Below are 27,466 nucleotides of genomic sequence, written 5' to 3'. Positions count from 1 at the left end.
AAGAATCATTGTCCCTCCTACAGAAAGCTATTAGCAACAGAATCCCACAGTTATCTTTACCTCCAGTTACTGTAAGCGAAGTCATAAGAGTAATCAGATCATTAAAAAATAAAAATTCTGCTGGTGTGGACAATATTTCTAGTACAATACTAAAACACTGTCATAAATTTGTTAGTCCCGTCTTATGCAATATATACAACACATCCCTACAAGAAGGGATTGTCCCTGACAGACAAAAATTGGCTGTAGTGATTCCTCTCTTTAAAAAAGGTGATAAAAACAATGTAACAAACTATCGCCCAATATCCCTATTAACTACCTTCTCGAAAATTCTTGAGAAACTCATACACGGGAGGATTGTGGATCATCTCAACTTCGACAGTATCTTAAGCAAAAATCAGTTTGGTTTTTGTGCTGGTCTTTGTACCAAACAGGCAATATTCTCTTTCAGCAACCAAGTTTTGGAAGCCATTAACAAAAAAATGTCTCCAGTGGGTATTGTTTGTGATCTTAGGAAAGCCTTTGACTGTGTAAACCGCCAAATTCTTTTGAAAAAGGCAGCATACTATGGTTTAAGTGGTACTGTTGGCTTGTGGCTGCAATCGTATCTGAAGGATCAGAAGCAGACAGTAATGTTAAATGGCTCTTCTGGAAAACCTGCCTCGTCTGAGTGGTGCACAATAACATGTGGGGTGCCTCAAGGCTCCGTTTTGGGCCCATTGCTGTTCTTCATCTTCATCAATGATCTTCCTCTTTCTTCTGAGACAAACAGCAAATTTACCCTGTTCGCTGATGATACCACAATTCTAATTGATGATTTGATAGATCACAATCTTGAACAAACTACAAATACTGTCTTTAATGACATCTTAAATTGGTTCTCCTCAATTGGTCTCTCACTCAATGCAAATAAAACTCATTATATGAGGTTCCATACATCACAAAGCAATCTCAATGAAATTAACATAAAATGTAGAGATCAACCAATACAGAAAGTTGAAGATACAAAATTCCTGGGTGCTTATATAGACAGAAAATGTAATTGGTCAGTTCACATTCTACATCTATGTAAGAAACTTAGCTCGGCAACATTTGCATTACGGGTAATTTCTTCAGTGGCTGAAGTTGACGCCATTAAGGTTGCCTACTTTGGCTACTTCCACTCATTGATGTCATATGCTATCATATTCTGGGGGAACCAACCACTTGCAAAAAAAGTTTTCACCGTCCATAAAAAAGCAATCAGAATAATGTGTGGGGTCCATCAAAGACACACTTGCAGGCACTTGTTTCGAAAGATAGGTATCCTAACAACTGCCTCACAGTATATTTTTTCCTTGCTGACCTTTGTGTGCAAAAATTATTCTATCTACCAAGACAACAGTAAATTCCATAGCTATAACACCAGAAACAAAAACAATCTACATGTTGAAATGAAACGTATCACTCTGGCACGAAAAGGAGTTTACTACTCCTTTTTAAGCTGTTCAATGCTCTCCCACTACATATCAAATGTGTTCATACAGAACTGCCAAAATTTAAACAAGTTCTCAAAGATTACCTGACAGAGAGATCTTTTTATACTGTGGATGAATATTTGAAAGAAAGTGTACATCATTACTAAACTTAATGTGTCTAGAACTAGTTCAAATGATTTTATTGAGCATTTGAGCATAATCACAGTTTTTGCAACAACAAATTGGCTGTACCTGTATTTACTCATGTAGGCCTAATGTCTGATTTAACCTTGTGCTCTTATTTGTAACCTTTATTTGAAACTTTTTTCTGTTAAATAGTTGTTATGTTATTTAGCTGACATTGTATATATTACTGTATTTATAGTATGTCTTACTTAGACTATGTACAATTTGGCATTGAATTGCCCTTGTATTTATTGTAAGTTTAAATTGAAACATGTACAATTTGACACGTTCCATATCCTTGTGATTGACTCACTAACTGGATCTACGGAACATGAAATTAATAAATAATAAATAAACTATCTTTTCTTTCTGCTTCATTTAGATCGTCCATTCTCTACCCCCTAATTTTAAACACTAACACATAATCTGTTCTTTTTTTCCTAAGAATCTATTGGAGTCTTCTGTTAGTCCAATACACCATTCACTTCCAAACTCTAACACCACTCATTTTATCTACCTCTATATTTAATCATATCATACTGCTTTGGAAAGAACTGGGTTCAATTCCCTTGCTTCCAAGGATTGCTTTATGTGAAAAGACTGGAGCAAAGTAGATATATATTTCTAACTAATTAATGGAAAATCTCATATAAAGATGTGAAACAATTACTAACAAAGAGATAGAGGGGCTGGCCAAAGATGACTTCCCTCAGACAACCATGCCTCCATCCTTGCTACCTCCCCTGTTTTCCTTTCCCTGTTGCTTCATAACCTGGGTTGTGAGTAACTAAATCCACTTTCCCTTCTTCCCTTTCTTTCCCCTCTCTCCTCCCTGATGAAGGAACATTTATTCCGAAAGCTAGGAACTTAAATTTTCGGTTGTTTTTTGTGTTTCTATCGGCTGTACTGAGCTGAGGTAAGTACTGGCCAGCCCCTCTATCTCTTTGTTAGATATATATTTCCTTTGATGGTCACATTTTGTTAATAATACATCTTCAAAAGTTGTACAAAATATCAAATTTCTCACCCAAAAAGGAATTCATACAATTTTACTATTCAATGAGTAACTTTCTGGTTACTGATGACAATAGTATAGTTAATTCACATGGAAATATTTTTCCAGACATATTTATTATTTACTATACATAAAAACCATGGAAAAGTGAAATTTTTGATGAGCTAAAAGCTGTTTATTTTTAACTTGTTACAGCTTATTTAAAAGCCTTCATTCTCCTCTTGTCAATAAATACTTTATTTTTTCCAAAAACACGATATTTCAAAAATTATTCACAAAATAAAATTTTTGTGTTCTAGAATGTTCTGACATTAAAATGTGAAATTCAGTACAGTCACATTTTTATGTTTCCAAAAAGACACATTTTCACTAAATTAACTTGTTAGCCTGGTAACTGTACCAATTAGAAAATTTCTCTTTCTGAAGACTTTTTAGCAAACTTGGGGAATCCTTTTACGCAGTGAATTGCTCTCCTGTGGAATATTACTGGTAATTTTGCCATTTTGTAATTATAAAGGTGGTATTACATAAACACATGTTAGTACTTATTGTGTCTTTGCCTCACTTTTTTATATTAATATGGAATAAGCTTGTATATTACCATTTTTTGGTGCTTATCTTGTGTGCACCTATGAATAGGTATCATGGACAAAGCTTTAGACAGATGCATTACAGGGTCCATGTCATAAACATCATGCAGTCAGTCCTTAGTATGTAGTCCAAATGTATACATCATGTATCAGTCCTCTACTTTTGCTGTTTTTTAAACTAATAACCAGATGTATTCACTCAGCATTTAACAATTTGTATTATTCTTTTAATACAAGTGTCTATAAACAGGCACTGTACACATAACATTAGTCAGTTTCTTGCTATGTAGTCCAAACATAGCCATCATGTAATTTTCACTCAGTGTTCAATAGTTACAGTGCAAAGATAATATCTGGCCACTTTAAAAATTTTGGCAAAATTCTTTTAGATGAGGAGAAGTGCTGCCCCATGATATATTAACTGTCTAACTCGTGAATACAAGCTAATCACAATAATGTTACTATGTGGCAATAAGTAGGAAATGGTCAAAAATTAACTTTTGCAGTGTTATGTTATGTAACAAATCTTCGCCAAATCCAAAAATTACAGGAGGACTAGTCAAGAAGAAATTCCAGAAGACTTCAGGGGCACAATTACATGTCAGAAGTGCTTCAAACTGACAAATGTTTCTACATAAAGTTACAATAATGATAGACTAACAAATAGAGTAAGGAAATTACATACAGTATTTGTTAATTGTTCTGGTATCAAGTGCAAAAAATTAACAGATTGAGATATAATTAGTAAACAAGTAGATAACTAGTTTTCTGTTCTACTAAATCACTATGATCATCATGGAAATGTAATATTTATACCTGTGTATCATTAAATAGAAATGTAGTGGCTTTATTTTCAACTCCTGTGACTGTGTATAATGTTTTTAAGTCTTCACGAAATTCCTGGACTCGGTATTGTTTTGTAACTTCAATTTGAAATGTTTGATATTCACATATGTATGCTGCAACACGAGATAAAGACTGTCTTCCACTGCCACCTAAGAAAAATAGAGTAAATATTGTGATTTTGTTTCTTATTTGTTTAATCAGATTCTGTGGAACCATTCAAGCAAGAGCTACTTGGTCATGGAATGTGTGAATACATAGTTTACGCAATACTGATTAGAAAATTTATAAACAAAATAATTAAATAACAGAGCATTAAAAATTGTGAGAGACTACATGAATAAATAACACATTACAGAGAATTGTTATCAATTACTGTAAGAAACTTCTGTACACGATAGAAAAAGTGTGCCTTAAAGAAACAATTCAACTTTGGTTTGAATTCTTGTATCTTATCATTCAGTTTTTTTTTGGTTCCATTGGAAGCCTGTTCGAAATTGAACTAGATGAACAGTACTCACCATACTGAAAAAAACTTAATGAAGTGTTGTCCAAGTGTATTTCATTTTTCCATCTAGTGTTAACCACATTAATGTTTCAGTATAATACAAAGAAAAAATTCCACATGGGAAAAATATATTAAAAAACAAAGATGCTGTGACTTACCAAACGAGAAAGACTGGTAGACAGACACAATAAAAAAAACACACAAACACACACACAAATATCAAGCTTTCGCAACCCACTGTTGCTCCATCAGGAAAGAGGGATATACAGACACAAGCAGACATATTTGAAAAAATATGTCTGCTTGTGTCTGTATATGTATGAATGGATATGTGTGTGTGCGTGTGCGCGAGTATATATCTATCCTTTTTTCCCCCTAAGGTAAGTCTTTCCGCTCCTGGGATTGGAATGACTCCTTACCCTCTCCCTTAAAACCCACATCCTTTTGTCTTTCCCTCTCCTTCCCTCTTTCCTGAAGAAGCAACCGTCGGTTGCGAAAGCTAGAAATTTTGTGTGTGTGTTTGTGTGTTATTTTATTGTGCCTGTCTACCGGCGCTTTCCCACTTGGTAAGTCTTGGAATCTTTGTTTTTAATATATTTTTCCCATGTGGAAGTTTCTTTCTATTTTATTTACATCATGAAGGATGGATCTCATTTCGGGGCAGGATTTTAGGAAGTCGTATCCCTGCTGGAGAGCCACATTCAGAGTCTGATCCAGTCCCAGGAAGTATCCTGTCACAAGTGGGGCACTTTTGGGGTTCTTCTGTGAGAGGTTCTGGGTTGGAGGGGATGGTACCCATGGTTGTCACCACATATACCAACCTATTTATGGGTTGCTTAGAGGAAGCCTTCTTGGTTACCCAAGCCTGTCAACATAAAGTTAGGTACAGATTTATTGATGACATCTTCATGATCTGGACTCACAGTGAAGAAGAACTTCAGAATTTCCTCTCCAACCTCAACTCCTTTGGTTCCATCAGATTCACCTGGTCCTACTCCAAATCCCATGCCACTTTCCTTGACGTTGACCTCCATCTGTCAAATGGCCAGATGGAGATGGGAACTTGCCCTTCAGTATATACTCTCTTCTCGATATCCGCCAGGCCTCAACCTCCGGTAATTTCAAGTTGCCGGCGCTCATACCTCACCTGTCTTTCAACAACTTCTTTGCCTCTGTACTTCCGCCTCAACTGACATCTCTGCCCAAACTCTTTGCCTTTACAAATGTCTGCTTGTGTCTGTATATGTATGGATGGATATGTGTGTGTGTGTGTGTGTGTGTGTGTGTGTGTGTGTGTGTGTGTGTGTGTGAGTGTATACCTATCCTTTTTCCCCCTCAGGTAAGTCTTTTCGCTCCCGGGATTGGAATGACTCCTTACCCTCTCCCTTAAAACCCACATCCTTTCATCTTTCCTTCTCCTTCCCTCTTTCCTGACGAAGCAACCGCCAGTTGCGAAAGCTCGAAATTTTATGTGTGTGTGCGTGTGTTTTTTTTATTGTTCCTATCTACCGGTGCTTTCCCGCTTGGTAAGTCATGGAATCTTTGTTTTTAATATATTTTTCCCATATGGGCATTTTTACTGAAAACAGTTACCACAACATCGTATTTCTTTTTTCAGTATTAAAATTGTATCTACTAATTTTGAAACAATTCAATTTGACAAAGTATATGCAAATACGGAAATTCTATGGCATGGATGAATGGATGAATGGTATCACACTAAAATTTCTATTCCCTTGATGTCAGGTATGTGTCAGTAAACAAGTTGTGTAATGTTATTCTGGTAATGATTAATGTTACATAAGATTTTATCCTGCACACCCATGATTTATTTATGTACTATATATTACATCTGTCTCTGCTGTATTTTTGTAACTTCTGTTTGAGGTACTGACTAGGTAGCAGAGGGCGTTGGCAGTACTGCTATGATGTCATAACAGGTGCAGCAGTGAATTCTCTTTGCCAACTGCAGCTTCAAGGAATACACTACACAGAAGATTCCTTGAACTCAAATTAACAATGGAGAAGACCAGAACATCAACATTGAATTCATAATTAGTTGGTCTCTTATTTGAAGTCTTTCAACAAACATCTCACAATAGCATCTTATGAGACATAATTCTTTGTGTGCTAAAGTCTGGGAATGAATTGATTTGTCAATGCTAACTTCATGTCTGCTGATTTAAGTAATATGCAACAATTTCCTGGTGTACTATGATTCAAGAAATGTACAGAAATACTGCATGACTAATTACAGTCACAATTCAACACAGTTTAATGACTACACATTCGTGTAGCACACCCACATCACATCTGGACCAGTCTGTTTAAAGGTGAATGTTATATGTGTCAGTGACTGCCACCAATCTCTCCACTTACATTAAACATTAAGTGAATTTAAGGTAATGTACTCATAAAGGTTATATTCCTATGCAATAGTGGAATGCTCAAGGAATTACTGTCAAGATTTCAGAAGATCCATTCTGAGGCTGATGTTTATATGCTCAATGAACAAATAACAAATAATTCACTTCACCAAATTTAATTTTAATAAAAAAAAGTAAACAGGATTCAAAATTCAATACTTTTCATATTGAGAAGGATTGAAAGAGTTAAAATCATATTACTTACCATGTCAAACAATTTGGCTTAGTTTCTTTTCCTACAACAATAATTGCAACTTTGAGGATTTTGAATTCCACTAGATCCATTCTTTATAACTACATGTAATATGCTCTATGATATATTATTTTCTGCTATTTACTCACTTATGCATGAAGTACTCATTTCACAACAGAAAGAAATCTGAATTGTGTGCTGAATTTACAAAAGAATGTTCATGAGTTAAAGTTTCTCAGGACTATTCACAATTCAATTTTCTTTATAACCACTGTCTTCTTAGAGTAGAATGAGTTTAGTCATTAAATATATAACTGTTAACAAGTGTATTTGTACAGAAAAATTCTTACAATTTAATTTCACTTGATTATTAATATTCTTAAAAACTGATAGTGACACTGTTATTTCAAGAAGTTTTGCTACCCTGCATAATGAGTGTTTCACTAACAAATTATAAGCCTCAACTTCAAAAGTATTCCATGGTCATGAACAAGTAGATTTTCAATGGTTATTAAACAGTTCTATACACATTATTTTCTGTTAGTTCTTTGTCTTCTCCAGTCTGTGCCTTGGCAAACTGAAGTCCTGTTTGCCTCTAGTGTTGTGATGGTGTCAAACTCACTTAAGTTCCTTGTAGCACACAGTAATGCTATAAAAATATGTAGGTTTACAGCTCTCAGAATATCTTCAGCTTCACAAGGAGACGATAGCAGCATTCCTCAGAATTCACTTTTCTCATTACAGTTTTCCCACAAATGGTTCCAGTGTTTCATTAATAATAATATAATTATATAATAATAAAGATTTTATTGTCTTTAGGCCATTACAGCAATTGACAACGTCAAATGAGGTTACAATTTATAATACACTGTTATAAGGTATTGACTACTGAAATATTTTAGCTTATATAACAATAAATGTACAGTGGGTCATCTGTTGGATTAGTGCATTTTACAGTTGAAGAATTCATTGATATCATAGAACGGGTGGGCAATAAACCATTCATGCAGTCTTTCTTTGAATGTATGTTCAGGAAGATCCTGTATGGCATGTGGCAGCTTATTAAATAGTTTGTGCCCTGTGATTTCATAGCTATTCATTGATTTTGATAGTCTGTGGTAAGGCGTGTATATGTGTTTGATGCTTCTTGTGTTGTAACAATGTACATTTTCTCTACGTATCACATCTTGTAGGTTCTTCTTCGTAAAGATTAAGACATTGTTTATATAGAGGTTTATTACAGTCATAATTTTTTGTTTAGTAAATGAGGGTTTGCAGTGAGCCTTATGTGAAGAATTTGTAATTATCCTAATGGCTTTCTTCTGCAATAATAGGATGTCATGTATATGACTACAGTTACCCCACAAGATAATGCCATAGGGTATTATACTTTGGAAAAATGCAAAATAAGATGATCTGATGTATGTTTCAGGTACACAATTTCTGAGTTGTCTTAATAAATAAATTACTCTAGATAGCTTACTACTAATATAGTTTACATGTTGGCCCCAGGATAACTTTTCGTCTAAATAAACTCCCAGGAATTTAACAGAACTAGGGTCATCAGATAGTGGCTTGTCTCTTAGAGTGAAGATAATCTGCTGAGTTTTATTTTCATTTAGCAGGAAACCATTTGCTTTGAACCAATATGCTGCATGAGTGAGTGTATTTTCAGCACAGGTTTTAAGATCATTAAGATTGTTACTGCTATGAAGAAAAGTCGTATCATCTGCATACAATACAGAGGTGGATCTAATAAATGAGGGGAGGTCGTTGATCATTATCAGAAACAGGAAGGGCCCCAGTACAGATCCCTGAGGCACACCTACTCTAACATTTTCTATGTTTCACATTTTCTTACCAACACAAACTACCTGTTTACGGTTGTTGAGATAAGCTTTTAATAGTCTGAGACTGTTTCCTTTGATGCCGTAGAATTCTGGTTTCTCTAGTAGTGGCATGTGCTCAACACAGTCGAAGGCCTTGCTTAGATCACAGAATGAGACTTGAGCAAAGCCTTTGTTCTCAAAAACTTTGAGGATGTAACTGACTACCATGTTGATTGCATCAATGGTTGACAGATCCTTCCTAAACCCGTATTGTGTACCCTTAATTATTCCTAGATTCTCAAAGTGAGATGATTAGGATTACAGAGGAGTTCATTACAAGAAAACCAGTTCATAGCCAGTTCTAATTTTTTCTGCAGTTGCCTGATGCAACTCCACGTGGATGTGGTGTGTATTAATCATTGTTGTGTTGTCTGCAAAATATTCCTCTCAATTAGCTTCTACATAGGAAGATAAATAACTAATTACAGACATGAAAAGGAATGGAGCCTTGCAGCACAGGTGGAAGTGACTTCCAAAGGGCATCATATTTAGTGGAGATAAATTGTCTCTTGTTGCTTAAATATGACTTGATTACAGTCAAATATTAGTTACGCATGCCATAAAATTTCATTTTTGCAAGGAGTATGTTAAAAGATGTTCAAAGGCTTTACTGAAGTCACAAAGAACAACAGATACTAGATCCTTATTTTCAAAAGCAGTAAGAACATAGTTAAAAACTTCAATGAGAGCAGTAGTAGCAGTATTTTTACCATGTTGGAACCCAAACAGTCTGTTGAAGAGGAGTTAATGTTTTTCATAATAGTTGTGTAACTTGTTATACATAAGAGACTTGAAAACTTTTAAGGAAACTGGAACAGAAGTAACATGTTAGTAGTTTTGAGCATCTGCTTATTGCCCTCCTTGAAGGTTGCTATAGCTTAAGCAGTTATGTGTGCATTAGCAAACCTACAGTTCCAAGAAAAGTGAGAGGACGCATTTAAATCAAACAATGGAAACTCCAAGTTAGAACATCAAGAATATAAGGACTGTGGTAAAGGTGACACATTGATATGCAGACAAGCAGAACAAAAAGACTGTTACATATTTAGCTTTCAGCTAAAGCTGTCTTCAGAAAAGGAAATGAACGCACATTACCATCTCATTTAATAAGATTAGGAAGGGATTATTCACATCTCCTGGGACCAGAAGTAAATCTTCATAGTAGTTTTGGAGTTTTCTTGTTTATAAAATCCCATACTGCTTAGTATTTGTTATGAGCACCTTCTTTGAACTGAAAGGTGGCACCTATTCTGGCATATCATTATTTCTTTAAATCACAATTATCTTCTATTTCTATGTTTTGAAATATCTTCCATTAGCTTGGATTAACCTTTAACCAGTTACCCACCTTCCACATGCTCCCCAAAATTCCGCAAACCCAACAATCCTGAATGCCCCATTGTAGCTAATTATCGTACTCCCACTAAAGGATTTCTAAGCTTGTTGACCAAGGCCTAAAACCAGCTACCCTATAGCTACTCTCTCATGTCAAAGATATCAACCATTTCTTACATTAGTAGTGCATGGGGGTGGGCTTTGGATGTCGAAAGGAAATAAAGACGGATGCCTAACACTTATAGGATGGCAGGAGCAGCAGTTTAAAATGTGGCAACAGCCCCTTGCACCACCTGATGCCACTCGGTCCCATGGCACGTTCAGAGCTGCTACGAGCTACCTCACTCACCTTCTGCAAACATGTCATCTCAGCCCTCTCTGATCAGTACTAGAGGCTGCAATCATGCCTATATTATTGGAAAACCATGCCATCCACAGCAGTTAGTGGTTTTTAGTCCTGAAGACAATGACAGAGACAGCCATTGAAAACTCAAGAATTTTATTCAAACTGGTGCAGCTTGAAAACAGAAAAGATTTTATTCAAAATTCCTAAACTGACTCTCAACCCCTTCCACACCAAAAAGTCACTGCCCTACAGCCTGGTCACACAGACGGCTTATCTGCATTGATGAGAATTCCCTGTCCAGCATGCTAAATGTCTCACAAAGACCTTCACAGACAGACACTATTCACCAAACTGCAAACAGATTTGCCATATCGCACACACCCATAATCCTCTCACAACCCCCAAGAATGAGCTGCAAAGAAATGCCTTCTCGTCCCCCACTATCTTCTTCAAATATCTATTATCATGCCCAGAAATGATGGACATCCTACCCAAGATCCTTCCCATCCCTCCCAAAGTGGTATTCCATCACCCACCCAACCTACACAACATTTTGGTTCATCCCTATCCCATTCCCATTGCCAACCCCTTGCCATATCCCTGTGGAACACTGGTTGCAAGACCTGCCTGATTCACCCACCTAGCACAACCTGCTACAGTCTTGTCATGGGTTTGTCCTATCCTATCAGAAGCAGGGCCACTTTTGAAGGCAGTCTTGCCAGCTCTGCTGCAATCACTGCACGGCATTTTATGTAGGCATGAATGCCAGCCAGCTGTCTACCCGAATGAATGGCCACTGGCAAACGGCAACTAAAACAGAGTTGACCACCCAAAACCATCACACTTTGCTGACCATGACACGCTAGAGTTCAAGGACTGCTTCACAACCCATGCCACTTGATCCTTCTCTCTAATAACAGCTTTCTTTAATTGCATGGATGGAAATTATCTTTGAAACCTATCCTTCACTCCCATAACCCTCCTGGCCTCAGTCTCCCTAACCTGCTGCCTCCATGTCAGTCCCCCTTCCTCTGTCCTGGAACCCCCCCCCCCCCCCGGTCCATGCCTCCATGTTCTCTTCTTCATGTGTCGCTCCTCACTGGCTCTGGTATCAGTGTGCTACATGTGGTGTAATCAGTGCACTTACCACCCATATCTCACGTAGCGTATTCCTAGCCTGCACATCTGGTGGCTCCCTCTGAGCCACTGGCTACCCGATCCCTCCTCTTGCGTTAGCCACTTTCAATCTCTGCCCATCCCTCACAACATAACCACCACCCTAGTCCACTTGCCAAACTGCAATCATGACACTGTGTGTGCAGTCACCATGATGTGGGTGCACAGATGTGTGTGTGAGTATTGTTTGTATTCCATCTTTTCAAACTGAAGTCATGACACTGTGTGTGCAGCCGCCATAATGTAGGTGCACAGATGTGTGTGTGTGTGTGTGTGTTGTTTGTATTCTATCTTTTCAAAGGATAACTAGCAAAGTTTTCATTCACTTCTGTGTGTAGCTGTTGATGACTCAGTCCTTCTGTTATTCGGTCTCCTTTACCTCTGATTTATATACTTATATTAATTACTATTTACTAGACTTATTTCATTTCAGTGAATTTCAGTCAACTAATGGATCCTTTTATTTGCCCCTAAGTCTCAGTTATTTACTGATAGCTATCTAATACTCTCATTGTTAAGTGCTCTTATAATGAAATGACATGTTACAAACATCATTATGCCCTACAGCCATGTTTACAAGCTGACAAGGTGACCATAATGCAGCACCTCCACTGCTCTTGTATCTTTTTTAATTCTTTCACTACTGTCTGCTGAGTTCTTTTGTGATAATAATAATAATAACAATTATAATAATGTGGAGGGAGGGGAAGGCTGTTCTAGGATTCTTCTAACCATATAACCACCTAACTGTTCCTAAGACACTATTCTCTGTGTTGTATCCCTGCAACAATGTAAAAAGTCAAGAAGAAGATAAAGAAAATGAAGAATACTAAACTCCTGATGTAGCATGGATAGATCAAGCTATTAATGGTCATATATCGAAAGGTAGGAGCCACTGAGGCACTATTAGCTAATGACTGCACACCTTGTGTAGTTACTGAAACAATGAAGAAGTAGAAAATGTGGCAACAGATAATTGTGATAACTTATGAGGATAAATGAAATTCGGGAAAAGAAAAGTAAAAATAAGGTTTTTGGTGGAATAGTGAAACTCCAAGAAGAAGAATGGATGGAGATGACTTGCAAATGATAAAAGAATTAAATTAACACAGAAACAAGGGAATAAACACTATGGATCTTAACAAATTGGGAACAGCATTAAAGAGAGATGCGGATTTAATCTAGTAATTAGAAAATATATAAAGCGATGTCTGTTCTGTTGATAGGAAATCATTATTAAGAAATGCCAATTTATGGAGTTATTCAGGAAGGTATTTCAATACGGCTGCCCTACAGATACTAGGATCTAAACAATTTTGAAATATGAACAGAAAAGCTGATTCAGTTCTTTCATCCACTCAATCATTCTGTTTACACTTCAAAAAAGAAATAGTGCTGATTCCTTCTTACCTATGCCTACTAACAACATATTTCCTCTTGGCTGAGAGATTACACGGACTATGCGACAAATGTGCTGTATGGCAAATTTGAATAAGACAAGATCCACACGGGCAACTCCAGGGGTGACATTATATTCTTCTATTTGGCCTTCCAAATGTCTCCTCAGTGCAGCCAGATCTGTTATGTCTTCATAGAATCCATAGCTACTAATGAAGTCAGCAAAGATGGGAGACTCTTTCTCAGGACACACACTTGAAAATGTTAAATCAAAATGTTTTCCCAGCTGATCATTCATTTGGTTAAAAAACCATTCAATATCTCTGAAAAAGAATTTAGGAAGTCATTAAATTCAAGATTAATACAGAAATGTATATATCAAATGTACATAGCAAATAGAAATTATGGTATGTATTTGTATTTGTTTTATTTTAACTTATGCAACAGTAAACATATGGTACTGAAATGCCCTTTATTTCATGGATTAATGTTTTATTCACAATACATATTACAGTTATCAATGTAAAAAAACTGGATGATTGTGAGTAGGATTCCCTTTCTGAGGGTTCCAAACCTACTTAATTGTGGATACATATAGTTAAATACAGGTTCTGATGAGTGAGTTTCTGCGAATCAAAATATGTGACACAGATGTCAGTATATTTTGATTGCAATGACTCGTAAGCTTAACTTTTTTACTCTGGCAAGGGACTGTAGATCTTAGTATTTGACAAAATTTACATTTTGCACCTCTACCCATTCCTGAGAAAAATAGAACTTATCAGACAAGCGGACAGAAAGAAAACAAAGTATCCTATATGGGTTCTGTTTTTACAGACTGAGGTACAAAACTCTAAAAATAGTAACAATAAGATCAAACAATGTAAACTGCGGGTTGGAACATCAACAATGTAGGAAAAGACAGACTGCTACTTACCATAAAGAAGACACATTAAGTTGCAGACAGGCACAATCAAAAGACACTTATTTAAAGCTTTTGGCCACTGCATTTATCGGTAAAAGAGAAAAGCACACCATTCATACAAATGAACAAGCACACCTCATGCACATGACTGCCATCCCCAACACCTCAGGCCGGGAACTTCCAGCCCAAGATGCTGGAATTGGTGGTCATGTGTGCATGAGGAGTGCTTGTTTGCATTGATGATTTCTCCAACATGGTCTGCCAAGTAGCCCAGTCCATGGAGTGGGATACACTGCTTGGCAGAGAGCTGTCATCAGTTTATCATGGATGGCCAGAGAAGTTACCAACATGAGCAGACCCATTATATTACACCTACTTCTCTCTTGACTACTTTTTCAATGCCAAGGATAGTGTGTTGTGTTGGCCATCTAGGATGCAGAATGTCATTTGTCATTCCACCCACACTATAACCAAGAACTGTACTGTTGCTTCACAATCACAATGAAATCATTAGCAAGGCAACATGTATATTGGCCAGGCATTAATAAGGAAATTGAAACAGCCGTCTGCTCTTGTTACACATGCATCCAAAATCAGTCAGGGGAAAATACGATGATGATAATTTTCGACTAAAAGTAACAGGCTGAGGGGAAATAAACAAATAAATGATGGTGGTGGATGATCTCTCCAATTCCCCATTTGTTGGCCAAATTTCCTCAATGATTAACCACATACAGAACATGCAAACACATTCACAACAGAGGGAGGAATGAACACAACTGTATGAAAAATTTTTGCCAGAGAAATGGAATATCCCATCTGACCAATGAGTCTCTCCAATCAGCATCAAATTCAGGAGCTGACAGATTGCACTAAGACATTTGAAAATCAGAAGGCAAATAGGATGCACATTCAGTCTCACATGGAAGCCTTTATGAGCTTCCTCGTGAGTTATCTCCCCATCTCCCCACCCCCCCCCCCCTCCCCCACCACGACCGTTGAGCCAGTTGAGCCAGTGGTTAACAGAGAATTATCATTCAGACACCTCGGTAAGGGACCTGTTCATTTGTCCTCAGTGCCAAGTGCCTCTTGCATTGTCATGAGTCATAGGGGGTGCAGTTATTTGAAGTCACAGTTGGCTGGAACCAGCTGGTCTGCTATCAAACCAGCTGTGGCCCTGACAACCAGATGCAACTGCATTCCATACCATCCAGAGAAGCCTTATGATTGCTCCATGCCTGGCTGTGTTCCAAGTCATTGCACCCATCTCCACTTTAGGGCAATACAACCTCTGCCAGCACTTCAATTACAAGCCACAGAAGATGAGCCTACAGTATCGAACCACACCCCACATCACATTGTAACCACCACACTCACACACACCTTGGAAAGACAGGTCAGCTCATGAAGGCAGGCCCCAGTGCCAACTACTCAGAAAACTCACTATCTGTCCTACAGCTCTTAAATGAGGCAGATTCCATTATCCCTGTCTCTCTCCACATGGAGATAGAGCTGCTGCCTGGGTTACCAGAATCACAAACAAAATAAAAATAAAAGAATAAGTAAACCACAGAATATAATGAAGGAATAACATATAACATCTAATTCCACATCATTTTATGAATTACACTTACCTCTCATCAACAAGTCTGTCATTAAATACCCTGTAACATTCATGGACCCATAGTCTCAGCATCCTATTTTTTGTATAATGGTATTCACGGTGACTTCTCAACAGACCTTGAAAAACCTAATAAGTAATGATTAAAAATCAAAGAAGAAAATAAATTGTAGCTTTTTAGTGAAATAACTGTTAAATAAAATCTATACTTGAATTTCACTTTACCTTTGATATATCTCGCAAGTTGAAAAGATAGTGAATTTTTGTTGGTGTTGGCAACATTTTGGAACAAACTGCATTGTACAGGTCAATTGTTGCAAGTGTTATTTCATGAGCTGCAATGAAATTTCAATATATGCATTTATTAATATTAAGATTATTCTTATAAAATGCAAAAGAGGAAAGTCTTAGACTTTAGTACTTACACAGTACAGTCTTGTTATACAACTTACAAAAGAATTTAGTCTAATCACAAAATTTGTAATAGCAGTTAGACAAATTTCATGGATAACAAATCTAAATGCCCTCTCTAGAAACTATTTAGAAAACATGTCTGAGGAACCTAATCACAGCCAAATGTTATTAAACATATTGATAACAAAGAAACAAAGAGTCCTTAAATTTTGAAGTAATACTGAGATTGAGGCCAATGACTGTACACAAGCAGCACCCCAATAATCATCAGGTTTCAAAAGTTTAAATAAAAGTTAGAAAGCCAGTATGTTAAGTAAACTAGAAAAAGTTGAGTAAACATGAAAAAGATTTATGGCTCAAGTTTGGATGCCTAAAGGTATATTAAATGTGTTGCAGCTGACATTGCATACACTACCAGGTGATATTGCTTTTGAATTCTCTACCACAAAAAATATTTAGAATATGAAAACAAAAATTAATTTGGATATGAAAATGTATTAACAAATAATTTATAATTATGGATACCTTTTACTCTTTACAACTTTTCATAACCTTAGAGGATGTGACCTACAACGTAAAAGGAGCACACTTTCTTAACTGTGCCTAACTCTTGCATTTTTACAGGATTTGGTTTACAAAATGCCTTACTTGAACTCATTAATGATGTTATAATCTATATAAATAAGAAGAACATTCCTCTTGGTTCTTTCATGACCTTTTAAATATGCCTGAGTCTATAGAATTTTAAATTCCATTTGAAAGAAATATGATGTTATGGTAATAATGGCATGTAACTAGCATCGAAAGAATCTTAGTGCCATAAGGCAAAACAGAGGAACACACTAAAAGAGTGGAATAAAATTAACATAGATTGAGAGAACACAGCATTTTGTATTCTGTACAGTCACTACATTACATCTTCCTATAGCTGATCTAAACAAATCATTCAGTAAGGTTATTAAAAAAATACTTCAAGTATTTTTAGTTGCTACAGAATCAAACAGACTACAAACACCTACAGACACTTGTAGCATGTGTGGATATCTATAAAAGTTAGTTCCATTTTATAATTTAGTTTCTTAAGAGTTTAATATTTGTCTTTTCGTATCATTTTAAACACATAATTTGAAGATGGCATGCTAAAAAGTAGAAAGTAGTAATGACACATCATTTGCACGAGCTAAGGGTGAAATATACATAAATAAAATCATTTACCCAGTGACAATGCCAGCCACAGACAAAACATACACAACAGACTTACAATGTTACAAGTGCTGAGTATGAACGAAAACAGAACGAAGCTGGAAATCCTTAATAACTGTGTCAAGTGCTATACTGTCTAAACTGGTTCTAGAGTGAAAATTTATCAAAACATCAGGAGTGTCCTTGACAAACAGGATGAAGTACTCATGCCCATACAGATAAATGAAAGGACACACAGAATGTCAGCAGGTATATTGTGTATATAAGAACATTACATGGAAATCACTGAAAGTCCTCAGATTTATTGTGGTAGGTACTAGCTAATATTATAATACTGTACACCTTTCACATGAATGAATGCTGTGTTGACCAGATCTTTGAATACTGTGGCACAATAGTGGGTGAGGATATATAAAACTTGTAATACTGACAGTTTACAGGCCACCAGCAAAAAGTATTTTAAGAATAATGAAAGCAGCTCTAGAATCAGTTGTAATAGGTTATCCAGAGTTAACTGGAGAATCGTCACTTGTGAAGATTTTACTATTGATTTTCTGTCAGATAGTACTGATCAAGGGCACCTAGAGTTGATCACGCCCAGCTTTGTATTTTTCCAGCAATAATTTATCAATGAGGATTGAACAACATAGTGCAACACCAACCTACAATCTGTTTTTAGGTCCAACAAGGTGGTAGTGACATGTCTATAAAAACAATAATTTATTTGACCATGCAGGACAAATGTTAACAATAAAATATACAGACCAGTAAGGTACAGGTAATAGAAGAAAAGTTTGTATTGCAGAGTCATAAACAATGGCTTGATCGCAATGTGTAGAGAGAAATTTTAGGAAGAACACTGAGGAGAAATTTATAAAGCAAACAGTGTAAATGGAAAATTTAACTATTTCTTAGTTTTATACTGTCATAGCAGACCAAAGCTGCCTGGACAGAGCCACTATTTATATTTAAGGCACCAGTGTCTAAGAAATAAAGTACATTTCAATGGAATTTCGTACTTCATTCTGTTCATGAGACGGATATACACTCCTGGAAACTGAAATAAGAACACCATGAATTCATTGTCCCAGGAAGGGGAAACTTTATTGACACATTCCTGGGGTCAGATACATCACATGATCACACTGACAGAACCACAGGCACATAGACACAGGCAACAGTGCATGCACAATGTCGGCACTAGTACAGTGTATATCCACCTTTCGCAGCAATGCAGGCTGCTATTCTCCCATGGAGACGATCGTAGAGATGCTGGATGTAGTCCTGTGGAACGGCTTGCCATGCCATTTCCACCTGGCGCCTCAGTTGGCCCAGCGTTCGTGCTGGACGTGCAGACCGCGTGAGACGACGCTTCATCCAGTCGCAAACATGCTCAATAGGGGACAGATCTGGAGATCTTGCTGGCCAGGGTAGTTGACTTACACCTTCTAGAGCACGTTGGGTGGCACGGGATACATGCGGACGTGCATTGTCCTGTTGGAACAGCAAGTTCCCTTGCTGGTCTAGGGATGGTAGAACGATGGGGTCGATGACAGTTTGGATGTACCGTGCACTATTCAGTGTCCCCTCGACGATCACCAGAGGTGTACGGCCAGTGTCGGAGATCGCTCCCCACACCATGATGCCGGGTGTTGGCCCTGTGTGCCTCGGTCGTATGCAGTCCTGATTGTGGCGCTCACCTGCACGGCGCCAAACACGCATACGACCATCATTGGCACCAAGGCAGAAGCGACTCTCATCGCTGAAGACGACACGTCTCCATTCGTCCCTCCATTCACGTCTGTCGCGACACCATTGGAGGCGGGCTGCACGAAGTTGGGGCGTGAGCGGAAGACGGCCTAACGGTGTGTGGGACAGTAGCCCAGCTTCATGGAGACGGTTGCAAATGGTCCTCGCCGACACCCCAGGAGCAACAGTGTCCCTAATTTGCTGGGAAGTGGCGGTGCGGTCCCCTACGGCACTGCGTAGGATCCTACGGTCTTGGCGTCCATCCGTGCGTCGCTGCGGTCCGGTCCCAGGTCGACGGGCACGTGCACCTTCCCCCGACCACTGGCGACAACACCGATGTACTGTGGAGACCTCATGCCCCACGTGTTGAGCAATTCAGCGGTACGTCCACCCGGCCTCTCGCATGCCCACTATACGCCCTCGCTCAAAATCCGTCAACTGCACATACGGTTCACGTCCACGCTGTTGCGGCATGCTACCAGTGTTAAAGACTGCGATGGAGCTCCGTATGCCACGGCAAACTGGCTGACACTGACGGCGGCGGTGCACAAATGCTTCGCAGCTAGCGCCATTCGACAGCCAACACCGCAGTTCCTGGTGTGTCCGCTGTGCCGTGCATGTGATCTTTGCTTGTACAGCCCTCTCGCAGTGTCCGGAACAAGTATGGTGGGTCTGACACTCCGGTGTCAATGTGTTCTTTTTTCCATTTCCAGGAGTGTATAATCTGGCCATAGTTATTGATTAGTAACAGACTTACTTCAAAAATTAATACAATTAGTAACTTTTATATGGGAAGCTGTAGATTGCAGTGCTATGAAGGTGAAATTATGTTGTTTGTATTTGTAGCACTGTCAAAAAAGTATCATATCATTTCATAGTATAAACACACATTGTATGTGGAAGTGCTATTTTTTTTTTTTTTTTTTTTTTTTTTTTTTTTGCCCCCCCAGGAATGTGATAAATAAACATGTACATCTCTCGAAAAGTAAAGTATTCACCAAACCAAAGTGTTTAAGAAATGTGGGTTTCATTGTAACAGATTTTCAAAGAAAGGGAAACATTGTGTACAAAATGTGGCATGTAAATTAAAGACAACAAAACACAGCCCAACGTGTCAGTAACACCCATCAGTGCTTTGAGGATTAGAGTAAAATATTGTGAAACTCAGTTTTCTGAAAAATACAGTTACGTAAAAAGTAGATTAGATTATATTCATATCATTAGGTTATATAATGATAGATTTAAACATCCAAACAAAGGTGTTTGGTGAATGTGTCAGTTGTAAAGTATGTGGATGACCAGTTAGTTTACACGGAGACAGTGAGGTATCAATAGGACTAGCCAGGAAACTTATCACTGATTGTACTATTTGTAAATACACTCATTCATTTTGGAATTCTGATAAGTGATAAGATAATTTTTTTGAAGTTAATGTCAGGTGGTTTTATGAATTGAGAGCTATTGGCAAAGGACAGACTGCACCAGAAACGATGTGTGCTGCAATGAATATGCCATGGCCACCTTGTAAAATCGACAACTATACTGGTTTTATTGGAACTGCTGTGGAATCTGTTGCATGTGAGTCAATGAAGTTGCACACAAAGCTGATGAAATAAACGATGGTATGACTGACAAACCAGCAACTTCTGATGGTGCTGTCTGAGAATTCTATTGCTATGGTTACTAGTGTGGATACTGGAAAAGTATGCACTCCCAGATTGTAACAAAACATTGTTACAAATATAAGTCAGGAAATGAGGAAGAACATATCTGTGACTGAAATTATGAAGGAACAAGTGGTGGTATGGATGCCTCTGCAGCTATTGAATTTTTTAGTCTATCTATGAATCCCCATCTATGAGTCCCCTGCTCAGCCTTTTGGTGATAAAATTATCAAAAAACTGAAGTGTATCAGTAATGTCAAAAAGAGAAGGGGCACCAGGTTAAGGAAGTTGAAACAAAGTGTGAGAGACAAGAAACTTTCTGATGGTAAAACCATAAGAGGCAGACTGAGAGACAACATTATTGATGAACTACAGTAATATTGTGGGATGGCCATTAGAAGTAATACTCATGATTCATTGAAAATGAAGCAGGCAATATGGGCTACCTTCTTCCACAGACTGTCCACAGATGAAAACCAATACACCAACTTTGCCCTCCTGGACCATATTCCTGGTGCAATTATCGTAATGCCCAGTATTCAAACAGCTCATACAGACATAAACATTCCATCCCAGAAGCGGTCATGATATAAAACCTGTTTACAGACACTTGGAAAATTCTGAAGTACTGAAGAAGTGTCTGCATGGTCAAACTCAAAATCCAAATGAGTCTTTCAACACTCTCATATAGACTTGCTTACTAAAACATGTTTTTGTTGGAATGAAGACACTAAATTAGGGGTCTCAGTGATGCCGTCATGCTTTTAATGATGTCAACATTGGTAGGGTGAAAATTCTATAGCAAATGGGAATTAATCCTGAAGCAAACTCCACCAAGGAACTTGAACTGATGGACAATGTTCGCATATGTAACACAATTGGCCACTAAGGAGCACAGAAAGAAGAAAAGAAGAAGAATCTTGGAAAAGATCAGGAGGATGATACAAAGTATGGTGCAGTGTGCTTCTGCATGAGAAAAATAAAAAAACAAAGCACATATTAAGAAGTTTCAGTTGTTTGAAACTTTAGAAGTGACCCTGAAAATTTAAAATTTCTTTTGCATTTTTTCAAAAATCTCTAAAACTGCTAGGAGTAGAGTAACCAATTTTTCACGGAGTGGCAACATACATATCCTGAGTATATTGAACTAAAAGAAAAACATAATCTTCGGTATAATTATAATCATTTAGGATAAAGTACAAAAAATTACACATAATTTTAACAGTGTAATTAAAAAATTGTATTTTTGAAAGCAGTGACTGAAATGCAATGATTGTATTTAAGTAGACTCAAAATACTACATGTAATGTCCTGTAAAAATTTTATGTCAATTGCTTCAATGGTTTCTTAAATACAGGGGAGCCAAATAACAAAATTTAATACTCTCAAGATAGGGCATTCCAACTCCTTTTAACACACATAAAATGTCCCTGAACACCTTATATGCAAAGAAAAAGTAGTTCCTCACGATTAGAGAAGCTTGTAAAAATAGCTGTGAGATACAAAAATGCAAGGACCATGATTCGCATTTGGTTTGTTTCAATGATTAATGATGTGGTGTTCTAATTGTGCCGCAGTGATTTGAAGCTGGTGTCACCTTATCATCAGCCTCATGATAATCCTACACAAGCTATATTCCAAGAAGCTATGCTACTTTCTGCGCTAATATCATTATTCAGAATTGATCTGTGAATGTATATGGTGCCTTGAGAATGCGAAAGACAACATATGACTATTTGAGTTTGCATAATGTATTGTGAGAATGCTGCCATATCCATGGTTTTTGTGACTTTTCTAAAAGCTAACAAGCAACTGCAAGGCAAAGAATATTGACATCATTAATTTGACCTAAAGCCTCTTGCACCAAGGAAAAAACAAATTTTCCAAAAAGAAAGCAAAAACACTTATTAGTAGCTGAATGAGCTCGCCATTTCCTCATCAGAGAAATACATACTACAATAGTGTAGATGTAAATTAAAAAAGCATGTATGGATGTCAGCGCAATTACCTTAAAAATGGGAAAAAATTAAATTAGTCAGAACTTTTCTTTAGCATGCTAATGAATTATTCTTTTCTTTGCATTAATTTTTTGTAATTTCAATCCAATAATTTTTATAAGTGAGTCTGCATGAACACAATGAAAGAACTGTCACAAGTATGACATCTGATCGATTTCTGCTGATATTCAGAGGCTATGTGACATCACCTGCCTGCGTATTCCCTCTATCTAATAGACACGGAAATTTTTATGTTCAGTTTGCAGAAATTTCATGAACCATTTTGTGATGCCAGTGAGCATGCTAATTCTGTGCTACAAGTTTGGAAATAGTTCCTACACAGCATGAATGAATTCATTTTCCTGCCACTTGACGAGCAGATGAATTCCTCTGTTCAATCAGAAGTACCATATTCAGATTCAATTACACTGTAAAAAGTTATAAGACAGTATATCAGAAAATTACTCAAATCTGATTTATATACAATTTAAATACCACATTTATGGAAAAAACTGCTATTTGATTGATTTGAAAAGCAGAGAGACATTTGGATAACCAGATCTCTCTATTGACTAGCAGAGCAAGGTATGTAATACCAGCATCTAAATTTTGTTGTACTCTATGGAATTTCCAGTGAACAAATGTAGTGCCATAAAAGACTTCCTCGGCAAAAGAAGTTGGTTGTCCAATTATCTGAAGACAAGCACTAGTTTTACCATTACCACGTCATCCTAAAAGTTGCCACAATCAGACAACAAATGGGTTATGGAACAAAAGTTCAATAATACCATTGGTGCACTGTACAACCATTGCCCTCTTACGTGACTATCTAACACTTTCCGCCAGAGTGTAGTAGATGCCTGTAAGGGATGATGACCATAGGACAACTGCAAGTACAGTTCTGTATCAGTGGACTTACTGTAAACAGAATGGTTGGGGATTCAATCTCTTTCCAACTCAAACCAACATACCAAAATATGGTAGATTCCATTCTTCTCTCATTCCATGCAAAAAGGAAACCTCATGATCAAGCCCAGATGACCATGACAGCTGACCATACGCTGTGTCACTCTCAATCATTCATCATCAGATGAGGTATGGAGGGGCATGGGGTCAGCATAGTGCACTCCTGGCCACTGTCAACATTCTGACCTCAGAGCCGCTACCTCTCAATCAGGTAGCTCCTCATTTGACATCATGAGACAAATCCCTGATAGTACTCATTCCATAGAAAACTTAATATTCCCACGAATAGAACTGAGATGTTCCACAAAAGCAATAAAATTTATACACTCCTTTAGGCCTCACTATGAATGTCTCGTCAAAATGCCTCCAGAATACTAACAGCTTTAAAAAAGAAGTTTTCTGATCTAAATTCTCCCAAAACAAATTTAACATCATGGTAGAAAGTGGATTATGTAATTTAACACCATTGATTTGATCAAGATAATGGTTATTATGATACTCACAGGAAAAGTGGGTCAGACATAATCAGCCTTACATTTTGGTGGAATAATCCATGGATACCACCTCCAAGTATGGTGTATATAAGAAAACAGTTTTCAGAACAGTAAAACAATCTGTCTTGGACAATGTAAATGGTCAGGCTGAAGTAGTTAAGATTCTGACTTGTGTAAGGCCCCTCAGATGGAAAGTAAAACAGGAGCAGAAATCATCAAGAAGACTGAACCACAGTTACCCATGAACAGAAAAACTGCCAGATGGTTTTGAAGAAGGAACTGGTATAGGGTTCAAAGGCATTATAAAGCCACAGCATTATAAGTTCCACACTCATTCACACTATTCATTCCTGTGAGTAGTATGCACTTCATCCCCCAAGAACTTTCACCAGGGATTATAAAGATGCAGTGTGTATTCAAACTTGGCCACCAAATCTCCAGCAATAAATCAATTGTGTTTGCTTAATATTTTAGTCTTCCTGCTATATTGGAATAGATTACAGGTGGACTGTTCATGAAGGAATGGATTGGAAGGAACAATTCATTAAACTGAATGGAAAGACTGAGGAACAACTTCTGAGGAATTGTCATTCACTGTTCACTTCAGCCAATGATGCTCCTGCCTTTGTCTCACTTTTATTTGGATGGCCACTCATCCCTTATTCATTTCACTGTGTTTGACATTCTCATTAAATGTCAAACTTCTTGAAATATTGAGTTCTGATACTTTGCATACGCCATTCTGTACTCACAACCTATAATTCAATCATGCTGGACTTGTTAAAGACCTTCTCTCTTTCTTCTTCTCACAGTCCAAATAGTGGAAACACTTCTCTGCCACCATCCCTACAAATCACACTCTACCCAAAATCAATGCTGAATACCGCCTGACTCAGTTCACTCCTCCGTCGAACTGTGATCCACCCCCACCACTCTCTAATCACACTCTGTTAACATTCCAGAATTTCACAACCTCAAACTTTGCCTCACCATCACTCCCCAAATCCCTCAACACAGAAACCAATCTTACATCCACAGAAAGAACTGCAATCCATCACCAAACATTAATCCTGACCTTATACGTAATTCTACCTGCTGAAAAAGGCTCCACCACTAAGTTTGTGAACCAAATGGATTACCTGATGTGGGGACTCCACCACTGGTCAGATTCATCTGCTAACAAATGTTACCACAGTGAACCCATTCCAGAAATCCAACAGGATCTCCAATCCATTCTCAGATCCTTAGGCCCATCCCAGAACCTTTCCCCCAATTGTATCTCTCTCCTCAATTTTACAACTCCCTGTACTCCTACCTCCTGCTCCATAAAACCAACCATCCAGGATGCCCCATCTGGTTGGTTACTGTGCCCCCACTCAGATACATCACTACTGATGCCAACTCCCTCTACACTAATATCCCTACCGCCCATGGCCTTGCCACTACTGAACAACATACAACCTTCTCACTGGCCATCATGACCAACAATATTCCCACCTACAATTACATCTCATTTGAAGACATCATCTACAAACAGATCTGTGGTACAGCTAGGGGCACCTGCATGGCACCATCCTATGCCACCCTATTTTACTATTTCATTTACATGTCTAGTTTCGTAGGACCAAATTGAGGAGCAAATCCCCAAGGCATTGAATGTGTCAGTACATGAAATTACAACATAAAAGTAATAACAGATAAAGTAAAATGTTTATGAACCCAAAAAAATCAAGCCATAGATTTAAGTAAATGCAATCAACAATATACGCAGCATCTTAATTTTTCAAGGAACTACTCAACAGAATAGAAGGAGTAACCCATGAAAAAACTGTTCAGTAGAGTTAAGGATGTGTGATCTGAATGTAGATTGGATTTCTGCCAAGTATTAACTGAGTGAAAGCTGTTATTTCTTGTGAATAAGCTGCTATTGTTAACAAGAAATGACAGTAAAAAATATATACAGGGTGTTACAAAAAGGTACGGCCAAACATTCCTCATACACAAATAAAGAAAAGATGTTATGTGGGCATGTGTCCGGAAACGCTTACTTTCCATGTTAGAGCTGGCCCAATTGAAGGAAGGTAATGTTGAGTTCGGTGCTTGTGTTGACATGCGACTCATTGCTCTACAGTACTAGTATGAAGCACATCAGTATGTAGCATCAACAGGTTAGTGTTTATCATGAACGTGGTTTTGCAGTCAGTGCAATGTTTACAAATGTGGAGTGGGCAGATGCCCATTTGATGTATGGATTAGCACGGGGCAATAGCCGTGGCGCGGTACGTTTGTATCGAGCCAGATTTCCACAATGAAGGTGTCCCGACAGGAAGACATTCGAAGCAACCGATCGGCGTCTTAGGGAGCAAGGAACATTCCAGCTTATGACTCGCGACAAGGGAAGACCTAGAACGATGAGGACACCTGCAATGGACGAGGCAATTCTTCGTGCAGTTGAAGATATCCCTAATGTCAGCATCAGAAAGTTGCGGCTGTACAAGGTAAAGTTGACCACGTCACTGTATGGAGAGTGCTATGTGAGAACCAGTTGTTTCCGTACCATGTACAGCGTGTGCAGGCACTACCAGCAGCTGATTGGCCTCCACGGGTACACTTCTACGAATGGTTCATCCAACAATGTGTCATTCCTCATTTCAGTGCAAATGTTCTCTTTACGGATGAGGCTTCATTCCAACGTGATCACATTGTAAATTTTCACAATCAACATGTGTGGGCTGTCAAGAATCCGCACGCAATTGTGCAATCACGTCATCAACACAGATTTTCTGTGAACGTTTGGGCAGGCATTGTTGGTGATGTCTTGATTCAAGTACGACACAACATGTGGTTCATGCACGGTGGAGCTCCTGCACATTTCAGTCGACGTGTTCGTACGCTTCTCAACAATAGATTCAGTGACCGATGGATTGGTAGAGGCGGACCAATTCCATGGCCTCCATGCTCTCCTGACCTCAACCCTCTTGACTTTCATTTATGGGGGCATTTGAAAGCTCTTGTCAACGCAACCCCGGTACCAAATGTAGAGACTCTTCGTGCTTGTATTGTGGATGGCT

General features: G+C 38.0%; 1 protein-coding gene across 1 annotated transcript in view; it reads right to left on the bottom strand.

Moving 5' to 3' along the window:
- The window catches only part of LOC126278873 (dynein axonemal heavy chain 2), a 914,655-nt gene that overhangs the window by 312,151 nt on the left and 575,038 nt on the right, over window positions 1-27,466 (bottom strand). Inside the window, 4 exon segments of the mRNA XM_049979148.1 lie at window positions 4,065-4,243; window positions 13,375-13,685; window positions 15,922-16,037; window positions 16,134-16,243. Of these exon segments, the coding sequence (XP_049835105.1) occupies window positions 4,065-4,243; window positions 13,375-13,685; window positions 15,922-16,037; window positions 16,134-16,243 (716 nt within the window).

The sequence above is a fragment of the Schistocerca gregaria genome, chromosome 6 (genome assembly GCF_023897955.1).
Source record: "Schistocerca gregaria isolate iqSchGreg1 chromosome 6, iqSchGreg1.2, whole genome shotgun sequence".
Lineage (NCBI taxonomy): Eukaryota > Metazoa > Arthropoda > Insecta > Orthoptera > Acrididae > Schistocerca > Schistocerca gregaria.
This window is presented reverse-complemented; position numbering and strand designations above follow the sequence as displayed.